Genomic DNA, 22,049 nt, shown 5'->3' with positions numbered 1-22,049 from the left:
TGGTTTATTCTCTATTATTTTTTCAAATGTTCATTGATTCATTTTATGACACACGAATGACAATCTGCAGCTTGAAAAATTTTTGTATAATTGAGTTCATCTGGCCCCAACTCCAGGTTTCTGTCTGCAGCTACGGGATGGCTTCAGATGGGGGGGAGGAGGGTGGGGTTCTGACCCAGGGATGCCACAGGGAAGAGAGTAATGATCACGGGCCAAATAGGGAGAAAACAATGTTCTTCCAATTCCCTTTTCAGCCCCTTGACCTGGGTTTGGGCTCCTATTAGTAGGACTGAGTGTTAGAAACTACTAGAATGTGGGGACCCCTGGGTGGCCCAGTCGGTTAAGCATCCGACTTCGGCTCAGGTCATGATCTCACGGTTCATGGGTTCAAGCCCCGCATCGGGCTATGTGCTGATAGCTCAGAGCCTGGAGCCTGCTTCACTTTCTGTGCGTCTCTTGCTCTCTGCCCCTCCCCCACTCCCTCTCAAAAATAAATAAACATTAAGAAAAAAAAAAAGAAACTACTAGAACGTTATAAAACTTTGGGCACAAACCAGGCTACTTCGGGGTTCTAGATCAGGAATGAGTAAACTACAACCTTCGGGCCAAATCCACCCGTCCACCTGTTTTTATAAATCATGATTTATTGGAACACAGCCATGCCCATTAATTTGCATATTGGCCATGTCTGCTTTTGCTACAACTATAGATCTGGGTAGTTGGGATTGAGACTGCGATCGCATGTACTATTTGTAGATCGAGTAGGTACTATTTGTCCCTTTGCAGACCAAGTTTGCCCACCTCTGGTATAGACGGAAAGCGTCCCCTATGTCTCTGCGAGGAAACCAGCCTGGCTCTGAGACACCCAAAGGGCAGCTTCCTTTTCCAGACAGGCGATGTCATCCCTTCCCCAGCGTTCAGAGGCCAGGGATGTGCACCAGCAGCAGCAGAGCCCAAGCAGGAGAGGCTGCCTGGGGCAGATTCTGGTGTGGACCACGGTTGCAGGTTGGGGAGTGTCTGGAAGTACTTGGGGTGTTATTGCCGTGAGCCGGCTGACACTGGGGGTTCCATCTGCATTCCCACTGCCTGGTTCTAAATCAATAGTAAGTAAATGTATGGCTTCAATGAGAAAGGAATTGGCAAGTGACACAGAAACTATTATCAGAGCTCCTCTGGCAGGCGGTGCCGGAAAAGAGCCTGCGTGCCTGCAGCCCAGGACGATTTCAATTCTCTCTCCTACGTAGTGATTCAGGACAACTTTGCTCTGAAGTTTTGGCAAGTAGTTTGAAAGATGAAGACTACAATTGGGACGCCCGAGTGGCTCAGTCAATTGGGCATCCAACTCTTTTTTTTTTTTTTTAATGTTTATTTATTTTTGAGAGAGAGAGAGAGAGAGAGAGAGAGAGAGAGTGCAAGCAGGGGAGGGGCAGAGAGAGAGACAGAGGGAGACACCAAATCTGAAACAGGCTCCAGGCTCTGAGCTGTCAGCACAGAGCCCGACGCGGGGCTCCAACCCACTGACCGTGAGACCATGACCTGAGCCGAAGTTGGATGCTTAAGGGACTAAGCCACCCAGGCGTCCCTGGGCATCCATCTCTTGATTTTGGCTCAGGTCATGGCCCCACCGTCATGGGATAGAGCCCAGCGTTGGGCTCTGTACTGAGCATGGAGCCTGCTTAAGATTCTCTCTCTCTCTCTCTCTCTCTCTCTCTCTCTCTCTCTCAAAAATAAATAGAGAGGCCTGGGTGGCTCAGTCAGTTAGGTGTCTAACTCTTGGTTTCAGCTCAGGTCATGATCTCTCAGTGTGCATGTTTGAACCCAGCATTGGGCTCTGCATTGAGAGGGCAGAGTCTGCTTGGGATTCTCTCTCTCTCCTTCTCTCTCTGCCCCTGCTTGCGCCCTCTCTCGACTCTCAAAATGAATAAAATGAACTTAAAATATAAACAAACAAACTTAAAAAAAGATGAAGAGTATGATTATCACTAACAATAAATATGATGTGTTTACCAACTGCTAAGCATTATTCTAGGTCCGTTATATGTAGCAATTCCATTTTTTTTCTCATGACAAGAAATTCTACTTGAATCTCAGTTTACAGTTGAGGAAACCAAAGCACAGAGAGGTTATGTCACTTGCCCAAGGAGAAACAGCTACTTGCTGGCAGAACCAGAATCTGAAAACAGGATGATCTTTGTAGTTGAAAGAAAGAAAAAAGGATTGCTGCGATGCCACAGATGTTGGCTCATTCATCAAATCCGGTGGGTTTTCTTGCTTGCTTGTTTGCTGTCACCTAAGAATTCGCTTAGCAAATCACCAAGCATGTGCCTATGTTTGTTCTCTTTCTATCTGTGATTGGTCTAGAGGTGGATGTGTTACTCATCTGGGTCAATAAGCTGTCAGAAACCTGCTGGGGGCTTCTGAGAAAGATCTCCTCACATGAAAACCCTACTCACAGGCAAAGGCAAGTGGAAAGATAGATGTGACCTGGCTGCTTAATGATGCTCTTGAGCCACCATTTTCTCCTGGAAGTGCCTACCTCTGAATTTCTTATTAGTGATACCAATAAACCCCTACTGTTTGGACCATTTTTAGTCAGCTATTCTGTCACTTACACAGTCTCCATTCCATTCCACTGTACTTTGTCCTTCATAGCTCTATTACAATCAGGAAGTATCTTATTTATTGATTTCTTTCCTTATCCCCCACTTTCTCTTCTAACACACAAACTCCCTGGGGCACCTGGGTGGCTCAGTCAGTTAAGCGTCCAGCTACGGCTCAGGTCATGATCTCTGGTTTGCAAGTTGGAGCCCCACGCCGGGCTCTGTGCGGACAGCTCAGAGCCTGGAACCTGCTTCAGATTCTGTGTCTCCCTCTCTCTCTGCCCCTCCCTTGCTCGCACTCTGTCTCTGTCTCTGTCTCTCTCTCTCAAAAATAAATAAACATTGTTTTAAAGAGCTTTAAAACATAAATTCCCAAGAACGGAGTTCTTACATCCACCACTCACTGCTCTGTCCCTGGGGTCTAGACCATGTCTGGCCAATCTAAATGTAAACCCAAGAGTCTCACAGTGCAGTGGGGAAACAGAAAAATAAAGTTATAATACCATGTAATAAATGTAACCTTCGAGGTAAAAATCAGAGAAGATTGTCCACTAAGGGGCTGTGCTTTATAAAACTGTTGCCAGTGTGGTCTCAGATTTCCCCCTTTACCCAAATTCTCATAGATAAAAGCTCTATTATTTGAAAGCTTGCTTTTAAAAGAGATCACACAGCATCCATTTAAACCAGGCAATCCAGTTATGCAAATGTGAGTAAGGACTGGTCCTTTGGGGAGGTGACCCAAATGCCTAAAGTTTCAGAAGCTGTGACCTTTGTTCCAGGCTAGGGAGGTACATGGCACTTGAGATGGACAGGACCCCAGTCTCCACAAACTTCGTTGCTTCTTTGGGGCCCTGGTGGCTCCTGGGGAGTTGAGTGCGTTCTTGCAGAAAGGAGGCACAGGCCTGGTCATCCCACCTGCTTACAGGAACAGGGATGGACTTGGCCTCCTCCATGCAGCCTGGGTTGGCCTGTTCGTGTCCTTCAGGATGGAATCTCTAGAAATTGCAAATGTGAATGTCCTATGAGATTGAACAATTGTAAACATCCCCAAAATGGACTGATACTGTGTTGTGACATGATCAGCCTACGCAACCAAATGAACAAACACGTGCTGATAATTGGCTCTCATGCTTGGACTGATTGCCAGTGCAGGTGGGGGGATGGGAGGGAAGGACTCTCGCTTGTGGGAAGCAGTGATGTCCGCTGTCAGCAGTCCTGGGAAGAGGGAAATCTAGGGATGAGAAACAGACCGGAGAGATGGGTCTCAGGCTTGAGGGAGGACACTCCTCTCTCTAGGAAAGGGGTAGGCAAACTTCCTCTGTAAATATCCAGATACCAGATATTTTAGGCTTTGCAGGCCACACCTCTGGTTGCTGTCACAATTACTCAACTTTGCCATTATAGCATGAAAACAACCATAGACAAGACATAAATGAACGGGCCTGGATGTGCTCCAATAAAACCTCACAAGACAGGCAGCAGGCTGGGTTTGGCTCATGGGCCACAGTTTGTCTACCTCTGTTTTAGAGCACCGGGGTGAAGGGATGGGGCCTAGGAACCAAAGGAGGTAGATACACCATAGGCAGGTAAGCCTAACTCCAAGTAGGTGCTTGCCCAAGAGTTATGCCAACAGGCTACCTTCCAGAACCCTGTAAGGATGTGAGCTCTGAAGATACCTGTTTCTTATAGCAGCTATAAGACAGTACCTGTTATCTCTCTTGCTAACTCCTAAACTTGCCTTCAGGTAGAAGTCACAGCCTTGGCCTAGTGTCTTAAAGGAAGCATGAGAAGGGCCTGCCTTATATGGGGGATCCAGGAGCAAAAGGGATGGCTGTTTTCTGACCCCAGAGGCGGTGGTGGCACCAGTGGACCCCAGCAGAGGATGGGGTCCCCAGAGAAGGTGGCTGTCGAGGAACAGGAGAAGCATGTTCCTGAGAGAGAAGGAAGCAGTGGAGCCCTAGGAAAGAAAGCCAATCACCGCAGACACTGCTCTGTTGGCGTGTGTGAGTGTGGGCCGCCATGACTAGGATGCTTAAGGAAAATGAGGTCTTCTTTTCTAATCATGGGCAGTGAAGACTGGGTGTGCTGGTTGCTCATCTTCGGACACACAAAGGAAGCACGGAGTAGGTGGTCAACCAGTTGTTCCTTCACTGACTGACCGTGCCCATCCCATCCTACATGAGTTGGAGAGCCCCTGCCGTCAGATTCAGCTCAGCATAGTGACCAGGCAGTTAGAACCAAGAAGTTAACTGCTTTATTTTCAATCACAGGAGTCATACAGATTTGCTCAGCTTCCGCCCCACCAGAGAGAAAAGCCCTTCGTTGTCGCACATGGTGGAAGAATACCTTTGAGAGATCACCTCAAACTGCTCAACTGAGAAGCCAGCCTCTCTCACGGCAGCTTCTATTGCCTCCCGGCCCAGGCAGAGGCTGGAGAACTTCTGCTCGCCGATCATGTAGTAGCTGCTCTTCAGGGCATCCACCACCACCAGGAAGCCCCCCGGCTTTAGCAGGCTGCTGAGGTTCCGGAGGGCTGTGCAGTAGGCAGGGAGGTCTGGGCAGGCGGCATCCAGGCACAGCGTGCTGAGCAGGCAGTCGGCTAGGGGCAGGGGGACGCTGCCCAGTGGCCGGCTCTGGGTCACGTCGCACTTGAGCACCTGTGTGACCACACGCCTCAACTTCTCCTCCTTCTCCAGCTCCTTGATTCTGAAATACACAAACCAACAGATACCACTTGCTACCCTATACTCATGATAACCCCGGATCTCTGCAATCAGGGCTGAAAATGGCAGTATTGTCCCAAATGTTATATCCTTGGGGCCATCCCTGATGGAAAAATGGAGGAAGAAGAAAAATGAAGGATGTTTAGTCACATTAATGTGACTACGTTACCCTGTGCTGGATTAAATCTCTTTATAACGTGAGTAATAATATGGAAATGATAACAGAAGTACCTAGCTGCCCGCTTCGACCATGGACTGTCTCCAAGAAGTTATTCTTCCTCCACTGCTTAGGATAGTGCCTGGCTCATTTATTACTGTTATTGTTATTATTATTATTATTACTTATTTATCTGTTTGTGTATTCATTATTACACTGGTCTCTTCTGCCAAACTGCAACATGGTGGTCATTCGACCGATACATATCAGGTAATAATGGCTTTAAAATGTGGAAACGGTATTTTTGCGTAGCTGCTGATCAGGCTGGGGCATGGGGTCATCCACAGACATTTAGAGAAACTGTTGATAAGCACCAAACAACGGTGGCCAGGGCCCCTCTAGAAAGAAAAGATCCTCTAGTTGCCATTCTCCAGCCACAAAACAAAATGCAGAGAGTGTGTTTTATGAAGGGGCTCATTTTCTTGGTAGCTTTGCTCAGAATACTTTCCTTTTCTGCAAAATCAGTGGGGTTTCCGGAGAGAAAACTAGTTCACGAAAGAGGCAGAGAAGGTGAGAGCTGGAGATGAAATAGAGTGTCTGGGATCCTTTCGGAATTTGTTAGGGGAGTCATGAAGGAACAGGCGGACAGAGGATCCAAATTAAATAAACATGTAGAGTGCACAGGAGAAACTGGAGAAAAAAGAAAAGGAGAAAAAAAGTAGCAGAAAATCAGAGGGGTAAGAGAAAAGCAAGAATGAGTGTTTAAAGTGCCCAGAAGGCCACAGAGCCCAAATAATAGGAGCGATGAGTGGGTATCTAGTGCTTTGAGGAAATTAATCAACAGAGCCCCAGGGGTGCAAATCTAGCCTTACGTTCGGGAAACACACAGTCCATTTGCTGCAGGAGAAGACAGCCTCTTCTTGACGGAGACCACAGAGGAAGGCCCAACATCAGAGCAGGTGAGAGAGGCACGTACTTCGGGACCCCTTCGGGTCACAAGGAAGTCAGTGGTTCAAATAAAACTTGAAGATTTACCTCCACATGGAAAGATCTGAGATAATATCAATTGGTTGTGGACCTCCTATTTAAATATTTAGTTAAAATCCTAAGCCCCATGCATAGACTCAGCTATTTATAGACATCCTATATGTTATAATTTTCCTAAGTTTAGCAATAAGCCTATGAAAAAAATTCTCAACAATTTTGGCCGTCAGAAAAATGCACATCAAACCATGAGATAGCACTTCACATCCACTAAGATAGCTGTACTAAAAAAAACCCCAGAAAATAACAAGTGCTGGCAAAGATGTGGGGAAACAGGAACCTCCACACACAGCTGGTGAGAATGCAAAATGGTCCAGCTACTTTGGAGAAAGTTCTAGAAGTTCCTCAAAAGATGAACACATAGTGTTGTGGATGACCATTGGATTAATTCTTTCTCCCCACCCCCTTCCGCCCTGTACTGGAATCCCCAAGAGGATAGGATCCGTTTCTCATTCCTTCCATCTTGGATCCCCATTGCCTGCCTCTTTCCTGCCACATCACAGAGGTTTTAAAAAAACAAATGTAAAATAAATGCCTGAAAATGGGAGTTGGGGTCAGATGAAGTCAATTACACCAATATTTTTCAAACTGCAATTTGTCATTCATTCACGTCTCATAAAGTTAATCAATAAATACGGGGCACCTGGGTGGATCAGTTGGCTAAGCATCTGACTTTGGCTCACATCATAATCTCCTGGCTCATGAGTTCGAGCCCCGCATCGGCTTTGTGCTGACAGCTCAGAGCCTGGGGCCTGCTTTGGATTCTGTGTCTCCCTCTCTCTCTGCCCCTCCCCCGCTCATGCTCTGTCTCTCTCTGTCTCTCAAAAATAAATAAACGTTAAAAAAATTAAAATTTATCAGCAAACATTTGAAAAAATAATGGAGAATAAACCAGAAAACAAAATCCCTGATAGTAGTAACTCAATATAGTATTATTTTGTGAAGGTTTTTCAGCATCACTTTGTTTGTAACAGCCAAAAGATGGAGACAATCTAAAAGCCCATCAACTTACGAAGGGATTAATTGTGGTATACCCACGCAGTAGAATAATGCTCAGTCGTAAAAAGGAATGAAGTGCTGATTCATGCTACAACGTGGAAGAACCTTGAAAACATTATACTAAGTGAAAGAAACCAGACACAAAAGGCCACCTATTGTGTGATTCCATTTACATGAAATGTCCAGAAAAGGCAAAGCTCTAGAGACCAAAAGCGGACCAGTGGTTTCCAGCAATTGAGAGGATCCAAGACGTGAGAATGACTGCCAGTAGGTACAGGGTTGGTTTGGGGAGATATGAAAATGTTCTAAAACTGGCGTAAAGATTGCACAACTACGTGAAGATACTAAGAACTATCATACTTTAGATGGGTGGGTCTTATGCCAGTTTTATCTCAGAAAAGCTGTTATGCTAAAGAGAGAGAGAGAGAGAGAGAGAGAGAGAGAAGTAACATAGCAAGGTGTTAGTTTGAGGGAAGTCCTGCCAGACAATAAACTGGTCTACACAGGGAATAATTACCTCTGGTTGGGTCTACCTACTCCCCTATCAAGGGTAGAAATGGTAGTAGGGTAACCAGTTTGTCCCGGTTGGTCTGGACTTTCCCTGTTTTCCCACTGAAGATCCCATGTCCTGGGAACCCTTCTCAGTCCAGGCAAACAGGGAAGGTCAGTCATTCTAAAAGCAGGGAAATCCATTACAAAGCTGCCATTCAGCCTGATAGAACGGGGATGGTGTGGCCGAACTTTTTAAGAATAAAAGATAACAATTCAACCTTATGGAAGTCTGTGTGAAACACAGATTTGACTAGGTAAAATGAATCTAGAAGAGAAACATTCAAACAACCTATCTGCACATATGGATAGCCTGGGTGCATACAAAAAGCTGAAGAAGTGGCAACGTGGCAGGTTTGAATGTGTTTAGAGATGATCCTTCATATTCGGAACACCACGGGCATGTGTGTTTACGTGATTATGTCAGAAGCAGGTGGACCTCTGGGCCCTGTTGTCTATGAAGCTATTTGAAAGATACAAGTTACCACAGAACGAGTACCTGCCAGTCAATTTACGATGGAAATTGTTCCCAAACTGGAAGATACACTGTGAAGTCTAGAAAGCTCATGGAGAATGTGCCAATTTGAGAGGCAAGTTGGCTGGAAACACCCACTGTTGTGGAGACCTGCTTGTCTTTGGGCATCGAGCAAACACTGTAAACTTGGCTGCCAAGGTAGCTGTGTACAGATTACATCTCAGGGCTTCTCGGCACCAGGGAAATGGACTCGCCTGGAGACACAGGCAATTACCGCTCAGCTTCACGTCCAGCTCCAGGGGTAAGGAATAAACACACACCAGAAAAGTGTTAGGCAGTTCTACAGGGAGATAACAGCAGTGTGGCCATTTCTGTAGTTCCAAAGATCTACCCTTTCAAATGAATCACTATGCAAAAAAGGGCAGGTGTTTCTTCTGTAAATAAGCGATCCACAGAAGCTGGGGAGAGAGGGGATAAAGAGTAGGACTCCTGGGAAGAGCGCTTTGTGAGAATGTATTCCTGCACTCCAAGAAATTACCCCGAGGTTTACAGAGGTTCCTCCTGCCCCATCTCTGCAAGGCAGGTGGCGGACCAAAGCCCCGGGATGAGATCTTTCGATGACACTCACTGCCTCCCCCAAGCCCCATACCCAGAGGTTCCAGCAGGCCCTCCTGAGGGAGAACCAGCAGAATGTATAAAGGATATAAAAAGCTTCACACACTTGGATATCAATATAAGAATTGTGTGAGCCAGGAATAATCATTGGTAAGCCTCTGGTACAGGCAATCGCTGACTCAGGTGAAAGACAGACATTTCAGGAGGGAGAGGCTGGAAAACAAAATACATGTAGTCATTTGTTTGACTTTTTTGTTTTTTATAACCTCTTTGATGTGACAGGAAAGGGGCGGGCGATGGGGACCCAAGATAGAACAAATGAGAAATGGATCCTATCCTCATGGGGATCCCAGGCTGGGGCAGAGGGGCGGTGGGGAGAAAGAACTTATCCAATGCTTATCCACAAAAATGACAAATTAATACTAGGAAGCAGAGGGCCGACAGAAGAATGTTGGGAGCTTGACTTGGTCTGGAGTATCAAGGAGATCTCCTCCAAAATGGAGTCAGGTAAGCAGAGGTGCAGGAGGTAAATAAATAAGAGTTCACCAGGCCAAGGGGAGTAGGAAAGGGGAGATGTTCCAGCCAGGGGCAACAGCATGTGCAAAGGCCAGATGGTGGGAGGAAATACGGAGAGAAGGCTGATGAGGCTGGACTCAGAAAACAAAGCACAGCGTGGTAGGAAGTGAAGCAACGGGGTTTAGCAGGTGCCAGACGAGACGAGGTTTTGGGGACCAGGTTAAGAACTTTGCTTTTTACCCTAAAAGCTGTGGGAAGTTACGAAATGGTGCCACCAGATCTACATTTGAAGGTGATCGCTTTGGGACGAGAGTGGAGGTGGAAGGCCACTTAGGAGGGAGAGGATGGGGTCTTGGACCAGGAAAATAGCCTGGAGAGAAAATATTGGAAAACATACACTGGTTTGAGAGAAACTCAGAAGTAAAATGGACAGAATTTGGGGCACTGGGGTGGCTCAGTCGGTTGAGCGTCCAAATCTTGATCTCAACTCAGGTCTTAATCTCAGGGTCTGAGTTCAAGCCTTGCTGGGCCCCGCACTGGGCGTGAGACCTACTGAAAAAAACAAAATGGACAGAACTTGGTGCTGATCATAGACCATGACTGACAGGAAGAAGGCAAGAATGGCTTCCAGGCTCCTGGCTTCTTTAATTAATTATATGATAGCAACACCCAGGGCGGGAAGCATGCAGAAGCGGAGCAAACCTGGGAAGACTGTAGCTCTATTTTGGGCACTTTCAGACACATGAGTAGAAATGTTTACAGTTTGAAGGAAATGGCCAGGTGACATTTCCTCAGTCTGCCCTGTTCATTTTCCTAGGGGAAGAATGCAGGGAGAACATCTAAGAGAAAGGGATGCTTTTAAAAGGGAGAAACTTTTCCTAGGGATCGCTGAAACGATCACCATGACCGTGGAGATGCCAATTCTGAGAAGGAACATCCATCTTTTACAAGACATGAAAATACAGACTCCAGTATTTCTCAAACTGTAAAATGCGTACAGCCCCCTGCAGATCTTATTAAAATGCAGATTCTGGTTCTGTAGGGAGGGAGCCAGGCCTGAGAGCCTACATTCCTACTAGACTCCCAGGCGCTATGGAAACTGCTTAGCCTGAGGACCACAAGGCAGGCAATGTGCTCCAAGCTGTAGGGGCCAGAGGTTAATCAGTGCCGTCTTTTAAGATCTTTTCAGGTAAAACAGGCTTGAGTAGTCATTTCTACCTTAGCATTTGACTCTCTGACCTGATAAATAAATAATGCGAAGCCAGAATTTGGTACCGATGGCTTACAACTTTTCCGAAGGTTTTAAAAAGGAGTGGTATTGGGGCGCCTGGGTGGCTCAGTCGGTTGAGCGTCCGACTTTGGCTCAGGTCATGATCTCACGGTCCGTGAGTTCGAGCCCCGTGTCGGGCTCTGTGCCGACAGCTCAGAGCCTGGAGCCTGTTTCAGATTCTGTGTCTCCCTCTCTCTCTGCCCCTCCCCTGTTCATGCTCTGTCTCTCTGTCTCAAAAATAAATAAACATTAAAAAAAAATTAAAAATAAATAAAAAATAAAAATAAAAAGGAGTGGTATTCTAAAAGTATGAGTCACACTCCAAAGGCAGAGGACCAGGAGACAGCTCAAATTGTCTTCGGCAGCACTCAGCACAAGAAATAGCTTCAGATAAAGAAGAAATAATCTCAAAGGAAATAGGTTGTGAGCTGATAGAGGTACTTGAAGATGCAAGAAAGACATACGTTGAATGGGATCGCTATCATTCTCAAAATAGTTGAAGCCACAGGATCTGGCACAAGGATAAGAGCAAGAATGCAGAATTTTCCTGCCAAAAATATAGTTCCTTCCTCTAACAGCGACTGGGAAGGGACACTTTCTCAAGAGCCAATTGTTAGGAGCTGACGATTCTGGCAGGAGATAAGCAATGCTTTTAGTATCCTGCTAGATTTTAAGGGTTCACTTCTGAATGAGATGGAAAGGCTTATGATAGCTAGGGAAATTGAGAAGAAAGTTTTAAAAGCCTTCTTGACATATGATTTGGACTTCGGAAAGGTGTATTGTCTGACTGACTGAAAACTCTTTTATAAACTTTCCCTGAAATTCTATAAATCCTGGGAAATTCCGTATTTATTGAATAATTTGGAAATATTGTCCGAATCCTCAGAGTTATGGGTTAGTTTTTTTTTTTTCTAGTTAGTACCAGTTCATTCTGTGGAATCACAAAGTCGATAGAAAAAAAAAAAAAAGAAGTTGGAAATTACATTTATTTTGAAGAATGTATCTTTAGTTTGAAGACTATCGCTAGCATAAAATTCTAAGTAAGGAGTTTCTAGGATTAAAATGGCATTTGAAAGTAGTCTCTCTCAGCTTCTTGCCAGGAAAAAGTAGGGAAATATTTAGCAACATTAAACAGTTTTGCGTTGTTGTTCACTTATAAAGGCTACACAAATATATTCCCGACACACACAGACTTAGAAAATGTCACTTATGTGTTCTTCTCGAAAACACTATTTGAAGACCTATTCTACAGACTAAAAGATGCCTCAGAATTAAAAACTTAAAAACTAGAAAAATCACATTAAATGAACATAAAATAAAACTAAATGTTCATATAACTGCAAATACGATTACAGACTGATAGCAAATATCCAAATTGATCCTTGAAAGGAAATATGAAAATAAGACTTTAGGGGCGCCTGGGTGGCTCAGTTGGTTAAGCATCTGACGTTGGCTGAGGTCATGATCTCATGGCTCATGGGTTCAATCCCTACATAGGGCTCTGTGCTGACAGCTCGGAGCCTGGAGCCTGCTTTGGATTCTGTGTCTCCCTCTCGCTCTGCCCCTCCCCTGCTCTCTATTGCTCTCTCTCGCTTTCTCTCTCTCAAAAATAAACATTAAAAAAAATTTTTTTTAAATAAAATAATGCTTTAAATTACTATATTTGGATTTAAAATCACCAATTTTAACAACAAACACTGGGGAGATAGATGCCAGAAGGACTTTGGGTATCAAAAAATGTTAAATTCCTCATATAATGAGGAACAAAAAAAATTACTGGTTCTTACCTGGCCTTAACAAGCTGAATTTGTTTCCAGAAGACCTGCATTTTAAGAGATACTAAAAAAAAGTTCTTCAGGTGAAGGGAAATGATGCCAGATAGAAGCCTAGATCTGTAGAAAGAAATGAGGAAAACTATGCAGACAGATATGTGGATAAACATCAAAGACTTTATATACGTTTGTTTAAAATACTACTGACTAGTGTGCATATACTTAAACTACTGAATTGTCTACTTAAAAATAGTTCGGGGGTGCCTGGGTGACTTAGTCAGCTAAGCATCCGACTTTGGCTCAGGTCATGATCTTGTGGTTCGTGAGTTTGAGCCCCACACAGGGCTCTCTGCTGTCAGTGCAGGGCCCACTTTGGATCCTCTGTCTCCCTCTCTCTCTACCTCTCCTCTGCTCACAAGCCTGTGTTATCTCTCTGTCTCTCCCTCTCTCTCTCTCTCTCTCTCTGTCAAAAATAATAAATAAACATTTAAAAAATAGTTCAGATGCTAAATTTTATGGTATGTGTTTTTTTAACCACAATAAAAAGTAAAATAAAATAAAATAAGTAAAAGCACTACTGACTTTTTAAAGCAAAAATAGTAACAAAATATCATAGTATTATCCTAGAAATAAAGTAAAATCTAGGACTAGTGCAGGGGCAAGAGTGGATGTAGGAATTACACTGTGGTAATGTCTTACATGGCTCATGAGGTAAAATGTTAAAAATATAGGGGCGCCTCGGTGCCTCAGTTGATTAAGCGTCTAGTTTCAGCTCAGGTCATGATCTCACTGGTTAGTGAGTTCGAGCCCCCTGTGGGACTCTGTGATGACAGCTCAGAGACTGGAGCCTGCTTCCGATTCTGTGTCTCCCTCTCTCTCTGCCCCTCCGCTGCTTGTGCTCTGTCTCTCTGTCTCAAAAATAAACAAACATTAAAAAGTTTTCTAAAGAATTAAAAAATATATATGTACTGTAATTTCTGGAAAAATTACACATGCACACACACGCATACACTCACACAAAACACAAAAGAGGTCAATAGAAAAAAAGCCAATAACAGAAGATAAAAAGGAATACTAAAAATGTTCATATTTATACTAACTGGAATACCAAACATTATTCCATTCACCAAGGAGAAGCAGGAACAAAGGCACAAATGAATAACAAAACAGACGGGACAAATAAAAAATACATACCAGGATGTTTGACTGAGACTCAACTATACAATACCAGTAATTACCTTAAATGTGAGTGAAATAAAGAATCCAGCTAAAGGACAGAAATCATCACACTGGGTTGAAAAGCAGGGCCTACTACATACTACTGGCAAGAAAAACATTTTAAGTATAAAAACACAGACAGATTGAAAACAAAAGGGTGGAAAAGATAAACCATGTCTATTAGTTATCTATTGCTGCATTATAAATTACCCCAAAACATAGCAATTTAAAACAGACAAACATTTATCTCACAGTTTCTGTGGGTCGGATATCTCGGTACCAATTAGCTGGGTACCTCATGAGGCAGAGTGTTGGCTATGTCTTCAGTCTCACCTGAAGGTTTGACTGGGGGAAAATTTGCTTCCAACTCCCTCCAGACAAGCAAGTGAGAGGGAACACCCAATAAGGAAGTCATGGTCTTTTGGTAACCTAATCTTTCAGAATTGATGTGCCAATACTCTGTTAGACTATACTTGTAAGCATCTAGTCACTAAATCTGATGGACACCCAAGGGAAAGCAATTAAAGAAGAGATGAATATTTGAGGTAAAGATTACTGGGGACCCTCTTAGAGGCTAACACTCCATGCAAACACCAAGCATAAGAAGGCTAATGTGGTCATATTAATATCAGAGTAGACTTCAAGACAAAGTATATTACTGACAGTAAAGGGAGATATTTCTTAATGACAAAATGATCAATAAATCAAGAAGACATAACAATCCTAAAAATATATGCAGATAGAGTACAAGACTTCAAGCTATGTGAAGCAAATATTAACATAATGATGGGGAACAAGAGATAAACCCACAATCATAGTTTGAGATTTTTAATACCTTTCTCTCAGTAATTGATAAACAAAAAATCCTGTAGAAAAATCTGAAAAATGCTATCAATCTACCTGGCCTCATTGATATTTATGAAACTATAACTTACAACAGGATGATATACATTCTTTTTAGTGTAGAAAGCACATAGATTATTCACCAAAATAGACCCCATGCTGACCATAAAATAAATCTCTGACTACAACAAAATTTAAGTAGAAACCAATAACAATATCTAGAAAATCTTGAAATTTTTGGAAATTAAGCAACACAACTCTAAATAACTCACCGTCAAAGAAGAAATCACAAAGGAAATCAGAAAATACGCCAAAGTGGATAATAATAAAAATATGACATATCACAAATCACGAGCAGCAACTAGAACAATCCTGAAGGAAATTTAGAGCTTTAAATGGCTACATTAGAAGAAAGAAATATGTGAAATCAGTGATCTAAGCTTCTATCTTAAGAAGCAGGAAAAAGAAGAGTATATAAAAACTAAAGTAAATGGAAGAGAGAAAATAAGGGAAAAAAAGAGCAGAAATCAACACGACTGAAAATGGAAGGACAATAGAAAAAAAAATCAACAAAACCAAAAGTTGGTTCTTTGAAAAGATTAATAACATCAATCAATCTCTAGCAAGATTGATCAAGATATTTTTTAAAAGACAAATTGCCAATATCAAGAATGAAAGAAGGAAGATCAGGGTAGATCCTACAGACATTAAAAGAGTAGTAAAGACGGGCGCTTGGCTGGTTTAACAGCTCAATTTAGTCTCAGGTCATGATCTCACTGGTTGGTGACTTCAAGCCTTGTGTCGGGCTTTGTGCTGATAGCTCAGAGCCTGGAGCCTGCTTCACATTTTGTGTCTCCCTCTCTCTGTGCCCCTCCCGCACTTGCACTCTGTGTGTGTATGTGTGTGCGTGTGTGTGTGTGTGTGTGTGTGTGTCTCAAAAACATCTCTCTCTCTCTCTCTCTCAAAAATAAACATCAAGAAAATTTTAAGAGTAATAAAGACATATTGTTAAAAAACTTATGACGATAAAATTGACAACAAAGATGAATAGGATAAATTCCTTGAAAGATACTATTTATCAAAACAGACAAAGAAGAAATGGAAAATCCAAATAGCCAGTGAAAAACATTATTCTTAATTTTAAAAACATCATACACATGAGACAACCCTTCAGGTACAGGTAGCTTTGCTAGTGAATTCTATCAATCATTTAAGGAAGAAATAATACTAATTATACACAAACTCCTTCAAAAATAGAGGAGGAAAAAATATCCTCAACTTATATGAATCCAGCATCATGCTGATAACAAAATCTGCCGGGCATATTTCTAGAAAAGAATATTACGGCTCAATATCGATCATATTTGTAGATGCAAAAATCCCTACCAAAATATTAGCAAATCACATCCAGTCATACCTAAAAAAGATACTACCTCATGACCAATGGGTGTATTCCAGTTAGATTTAAACAGTCAAAAATCTTCCAGTATAATTCACATTTTCGGAATAAAGAAGAAAAGTCATATGGCCATCTCAATGAATTCCGAAAAAAATTGACAAAGTTCAACATTTGAGTTAAAACTCCCAAGAAATTAAAATGTAAAGAAATTTAGTCAGATAAAGAATATCTGAAAAATCTAACTAATATTATACTTAATGTGGACACTAAAATTGGACATTTTTCCTTATGATATGCAAAAAGGTACATAGGTCGACTTCCAACCTTTCTATTCAATATTGTTTTGGAAGTCCTAGCCAGTGTAGTAGACCAGAAAAATAAATAAAAGGCATAGAGCTGGAAAAGAAGTAAAACTATTTTTATTTGCAGATGATATAAGAGTATACATAGAAAAGACTAAACTTAATTAATGAAGTCAGCAGGACTGCAGGACACAAGGTCAGTATATAAAATGCAATTGTACTTCCATATACTAGGAAATTTTTATATTTTATATTTTTTCACAAGGAATATCATTTTATTACTGTAATCACAAAATCGTAATTTTTGCATCTACAGAAATGCGTAAGTGGACATTAATCAGTGAATTGATAATTCGCTTCATAAAGAGGGCAAACATACTACAGAATGTATTGTAAAGAAAAAAAGATTGTAAAATTCTCTGGCCTTGCAGTGCACTTTTTAGTGCAAGTATTTAAGACACAATAGTGTTCAATTAAGCAAAGTATATACTAGCAAATTAACAATAACATTAAAAAAACATAAAACAAGATTTTTTTAATGCTTAGTTATTTATTTTGAAAGAGAGAGAGGAGAAAGCATGTGCATGCAAGCTGGGGAGGTATAGAGAGAGAGAACCAAGAGGGCTCCACGCTGTCAACACAGAGCCCAATGTGGGGCTGGAACCCAGGGACAATGACATCTTGACCTGAGCTGAAATTAAGAGTTGGGCACTCAAATGACTGAGCCATACAGGTGCCCAAAACACAGGAAATTTTTAACAAAACATATATAGAATATGAGAACTACGAAACATTACTGAAACTAAAGAAGTCCCAATAAATAGGGGCGCCTGTGTGGCTCATTCGGTTGGGCAGCCGACTTCGGCTCAAGTCATGATCTTGCGGTCTGTGAGTTTGAGCCCCGTGTCAGGCTCTGTGCTGACAGCTCAGAGCCTACAGAGCCTGGAGCCTGCTTCAGATTCTGTGTTCCCCCCATTGCCGCCCCTCCCCCACTCGTGCTCTGTCTCACTCTGTCTCTCAAAAATAGATGTTAAAAATGTTTTTTAAATAAATAAATAAATAAAGTGATAAACCATGTTTATGGACTGCAGATTCCTTATGTCCATTCTCCTAAAGTGATATGTAAGTTCAAAGATCACAATCAAAATCTCAGCAGCCTTTTTGGAAGAGATTGACAAGTTTATTCTAAAATTTATATCAAAATGTAATGGCACTAAAAATGCTTTTGCACAGTGAAGGAAATCCTCAACCAGACAACAAGGCAGACTACTGAATGGGAGAAGTTATTTGCAAATGATATATCTATTAAGGGGTTAATATCCAAAATGTATAAAGAACTTATACAACCTGACACCAAAGAAACAAATAATCCAGTTAAAATGGGCAGAGGACCTGAATAGATATTTTTCCTAAGCAGATATACAAATGGCCAACAGACACATGAAAAGATGCTCAACATCACTCATCATCAGGGAAATGCAAATCAAAACCACAACGAGATATCACCTCACACCTGTCAGAACAGCTAAAATAAAAAATATAAGAAATAACAAGCGTTGGTGAGAATGTGGAGAAAAGGAACCCTCATGCATTGTTGGTGCAGCCACTGTGGAAAACAGTATGGAGGTACCTCTAAAAAATTAAAAATAGAATCACCATAGGATCCATTAATTCTACTACTGAGTATTTATCCAAAGAAAACAAAAACACTAATTTGAAAAGATGTACACATCCCCATGTTTATTGCAGCATTATTTACAATAGCCAAGAAATAGAAGCAACCAAGTATCCATCCATAGATGAACAGGTAATGATATGTGGGGTTTGTGTGTGTGTGTGTGTGTGTGTGTGTGTGTGTGTTTGTGTGTGTGTGTGTATCCAATAGAATATCACTCAGCCATAAAAAATGAGATCACCTTGCCATTTCCAACAACATGGATGGACCCAGAAGGCATAATGCTAGGTGAAATAAGTCAGACAGAGAAAGACAAATACCATAAGAATTCCATATTTTTAAAATTCCACCATATGTGGAATTTAAGAAACAAAACAAAGAAAAAAGAAGACAAATAAAAGAAATAAACTCTTAAATACAGAGAACAAACTAGTGGTTGTCAGGACAGTGGCGGGAGAGGGGTAGGGGAAAAAGGTGACGGGGATTAAGAGTACACTTATCATGATGAGCACCAAGTAACTGAATCACTATATTGTGCACCTGAAATTAACATAAGACTGTATGTTAATTATACTTCAATTAAATATATATATTATACAAATATATACAAAAATTGCCAAAATAATTTTGAAAAATAACAGAGTTAGAGGATTTATACCCTCTGATTTCAATACTTACTTTCCCTGGTAAAAAGGATAAAAGACCCAGTGGAAGTTTAGTGACTCTACATGCAACAAAAACATTAACTGGGAAACACAAAAGAAAACTCCCAGTTCGTTTATATCACTATAGTCTAAGGAATTGTATAATCAGTGAATCACCTGGATAACTTATATCCGACAATCCACACTATCAGTTAGTGTAGTAACAATATGTAAGAAAACAAAGTATAGAATATTCCAACTAAGCTTGAATTCAGCACAGCATTAAAAAAATGAAAGGATTAAAGAAGTAGAAGCAGACTATAGAGTTAGTTTCAGAAGAGAACCTGATTCAGGAATAAATAAATTTGGTAGAGTGAAGAGGAAGAAAATTTAAGAACACATATAGAAACATGAGTTGACCATAACTCCAGAGGAAGAGTATGGAGGTAGGCATACCCCTGGGGACATGTTAAGACCACATGATTTTAAATTTATCCCTGGAATTCCAGAATATTACTTCACTCCTGTTTCTCAAGTTCAGAAACATCGGAGTCATACCTGATACTTACCTCTCATCATTCCCCATGACCAATCATTACCAACTCTTATCCATTCTGTCTCAAAAATTCATCTTAAAATCATCTTCCTCTCTCCATCACCAACCAATCCATTAGTCCAAGTCATCATCATCTCTTACCTGGATTAAAGTGTCTCCTTTCTGCATCTCTCATTCTCCTCTAAACACAGCCATTCTCCACACAATAGCCAGAGATCTTTGTAAATGTAAATGGGGTCACATCACTTTCCGGGTTACACCTCTAATGCCTTCTCATCACACTTGAAGTACAGGATCTTTAGCCTGCCCTCAAAGCCCTAAGTGATCTGACACGTGCCTGCCTCCTCTGATATAAGGTCTAGGAGACACAGGACTTCCTCCATGTTGCCCACCAGTCTATCCGAGTAGCTAGAACTGTGTGGCACATCCTACATGCCCAATATGGGTTCACTGAATGAACAAACACTAGTTCCTTTAACCAAGAACCAAAAAGTGTTAGCACCTGTTTCTTGAGGGAGATTGTCTTGCTGGGAAATCAGAGCCCTTTCCTGACCAAAGAATGGGATATGTTAATTAAAAATACGTGTGCTTTTCCATTGTGAATGAAAAGCCAAGAACAGGAAGGACAGAGGATGATGTGCTGTGCAACACACAAAGTGTGCAGTCCATGAGCAAGGGTGGGGGTGCAAATACAGGAAGAAGTGGATTGGGGAAGGAAGGGAGTTATGTAAAAATTAAATCATGGGGAAGAAGGTGTGGAAAGACAGGGGGAAATGCACAAAAAAACATACAGTAAGAGCAGGGGGGAAAAAAAGAAATGTAAAGATAACTGAGCCTATAAGAAGTAGTGGACAGGTCTAGTAGGATCCTGGGAGGAATACTGAAGTGGTCTTTTTAGACAGTTTGCGAAGAAGCCTGTGGGGCTTCAGCAACATGCTTATAACAGCAAACAGTCAGGTGGGCGGGACAGCGGAACTGGGCTGAGCCACTGCAGGACCATTGCCAGAGGACGGAGGTACATCAGGACAAGGGAAAGACAAAATGAAATGCAGACCTCACCCTTCTGGCTAGTAAGCCATTGCAATTTCTCATGTGGAGAGAAATTAATCATTTAAATAAGACTTGTCCACATAAACTGACTTGTAGACAGAGTCGGCTAAGAGGTTGATCATTAGTCGTGAGTAGGTAAAGCTCTGATTTTTGTGGATGGAGAGGAACACATTCTTTTCAGATACTTCCTTTATGCTGCTAATCCCAGTTTAAAAACCTGGGCAGCTTTTAGTTGTCTCTGGTGGTGTCAGCATTAGCCACCCTCACAGCAGATCCCTAAGCACTTGAGTAGTTAGCAGCAGGATGGCACTGGGGAACACCCAAAAGCTGCTGGTTGAGGAGACAGTTTCCCCTCTTTGTTGAACTTGGATAAATGTCATTGTCTCATGGTATCTGACCTGCATGCTGTGCCCCCACACTGGTCTGGGAAGATTTTGTCTCCTCTTGGCTCAGTGGCCATTTCTTCAATTCTCGTCTGTGCCTTCTGCTGTTCTGGTGGGCACGCGTGCACATGTACACGTCCCTCTATCTCGTTCTCTCTCTCTACCTCTTCTTCTCCATCCGGATTTCTCTTTGGCCTCTCCCTGTTCCCTTTGCTTTTTAACTTGGGCTCTAAAGATAATTCTTGGTTCAGAAAACTGAACTGTCACTCAAGGACCGTCAGAAAGCCCGGAAGCAGACCCTGGTTTCTCTACCTGTTCCCTTCGAGCTCGCACACGTAGGTTACCACTGGGGACCAGTCAAAGGCCCCTGGTTCCTTCTTTAGCCATTTCTGCAGCTCCTGCAGGTTCTGCTCAGTGTAGTCGGTGACAATGATCTCCTTGAAGGATTCACAAGCAGAGAGGAGCTGGTAGATGGTAGGGCCAGAGCCAATGTCGATCAGGAGGTCCCCCTTCACACCATCTGGTTTAGAGAAGGGAACAAGGAAAGGGGATGAGGCCTCATATGACAGTGGACAGAGCTGGTATGCACTGTTTTCACTGGGACTGTGCTAGAAAGTCGCAAAGACAGACCATCTCTCTACTCACTCCTCTTCCCTCAAAGGTTTTTTTTTTTTTTACATGATTGCATTTTCCATTATCCAATCCAAGCTGGAAGCATGTTGCTGGAATATTTTTAGGTGTAGGAGAAGAAAAGATTGACATCTGATGTACAGACCTTTAATCCAGATAGAATGCTACACAGAGAATATAAAAACTATTAAGAAATACTTGGGGAAAGTTAAAATTTTGTTTTTGGTTTTGACTTTGGTTTTGGGGAGAAGGGAGTTGAAAGTTTAATTAAAATAAAATTGACTTTTCATGTCTCTCTCTAAAAAGCATCCAATTCTTCACGTATTGGGAGGTCTTTATCTCATGCACATGTGCAACATTCCTTTGAGTTAGGAACAGAATAAGTATTAGAATCTCCATTTCTTAAGTGGCCCATCATGGTTCAATGGCTGGCTCTGGTCACCTAAAGAATTGATGTAGAATAAAGGACAGAACGCCTGTCTTTTGGTTTCCATTTGGCACAACCAAATGAGACAACACATAAAAAAGCACTTTGTAAATGGTAAGCTATCCCTATCAACATTAGTTTTCATCCTTGTTAAATAAATGAGTGATGCCAAAAGGGCTGTCACATCGCAATGTCTAGACAC

At 42.0% G+C, this 22,049-nt stretch overlaps 1 protein-coding gene across 2 annotated transcripts in view; it reads right to left on the bottom strand.

The window, feature by feature from the left end:
• Positions 1-4,836: 4,836 nt before the first annotated feature.
• Positions 4,837-22,049, bottom strand: part of LOC122199678 (nicotinamide N-methyltransferase) — a 36,323-nt gene continuing 19,110 nt past the window's right edge. For both annotated transcript variants that reach the window (XM_042904942.1, XM_042904941.1), the window contains 2 exons: positions 21,103-21,310; positions 4,837-5,306 (listed from right to left, as the gene is read on the bottom strand). In XM_042904942.1, the coding sequence (XP_042760876.1) occupies positions 4,874-5,306; positions 21,103-21,310 (641 nt within the window). In that variant the 3' untranslated portion in view covers positions 4,837-4,873. The remainder of the gene's footprint in view (positions 5,307-21,102; positions 21,311-22,049) is intronic.

Source organism: Panthera leo, chromosome D1 (genome assembly GCF_018350215.1).
Source record: "Panthera leo isolate Ple1 chromosome D1, P.leo_Ple1_pat1.1, whole genome shotgun sequence".
Classification (NCBI taxonomy): domain Eukaryota; kingdom Metazoa; phylum Chordata; class Mammalia; order Carnivora; family Felidae; genus Panthera; species Panthera leo.
This window is presented reverse-complemented; position numbering and strand designations above follow the sequence as displayed.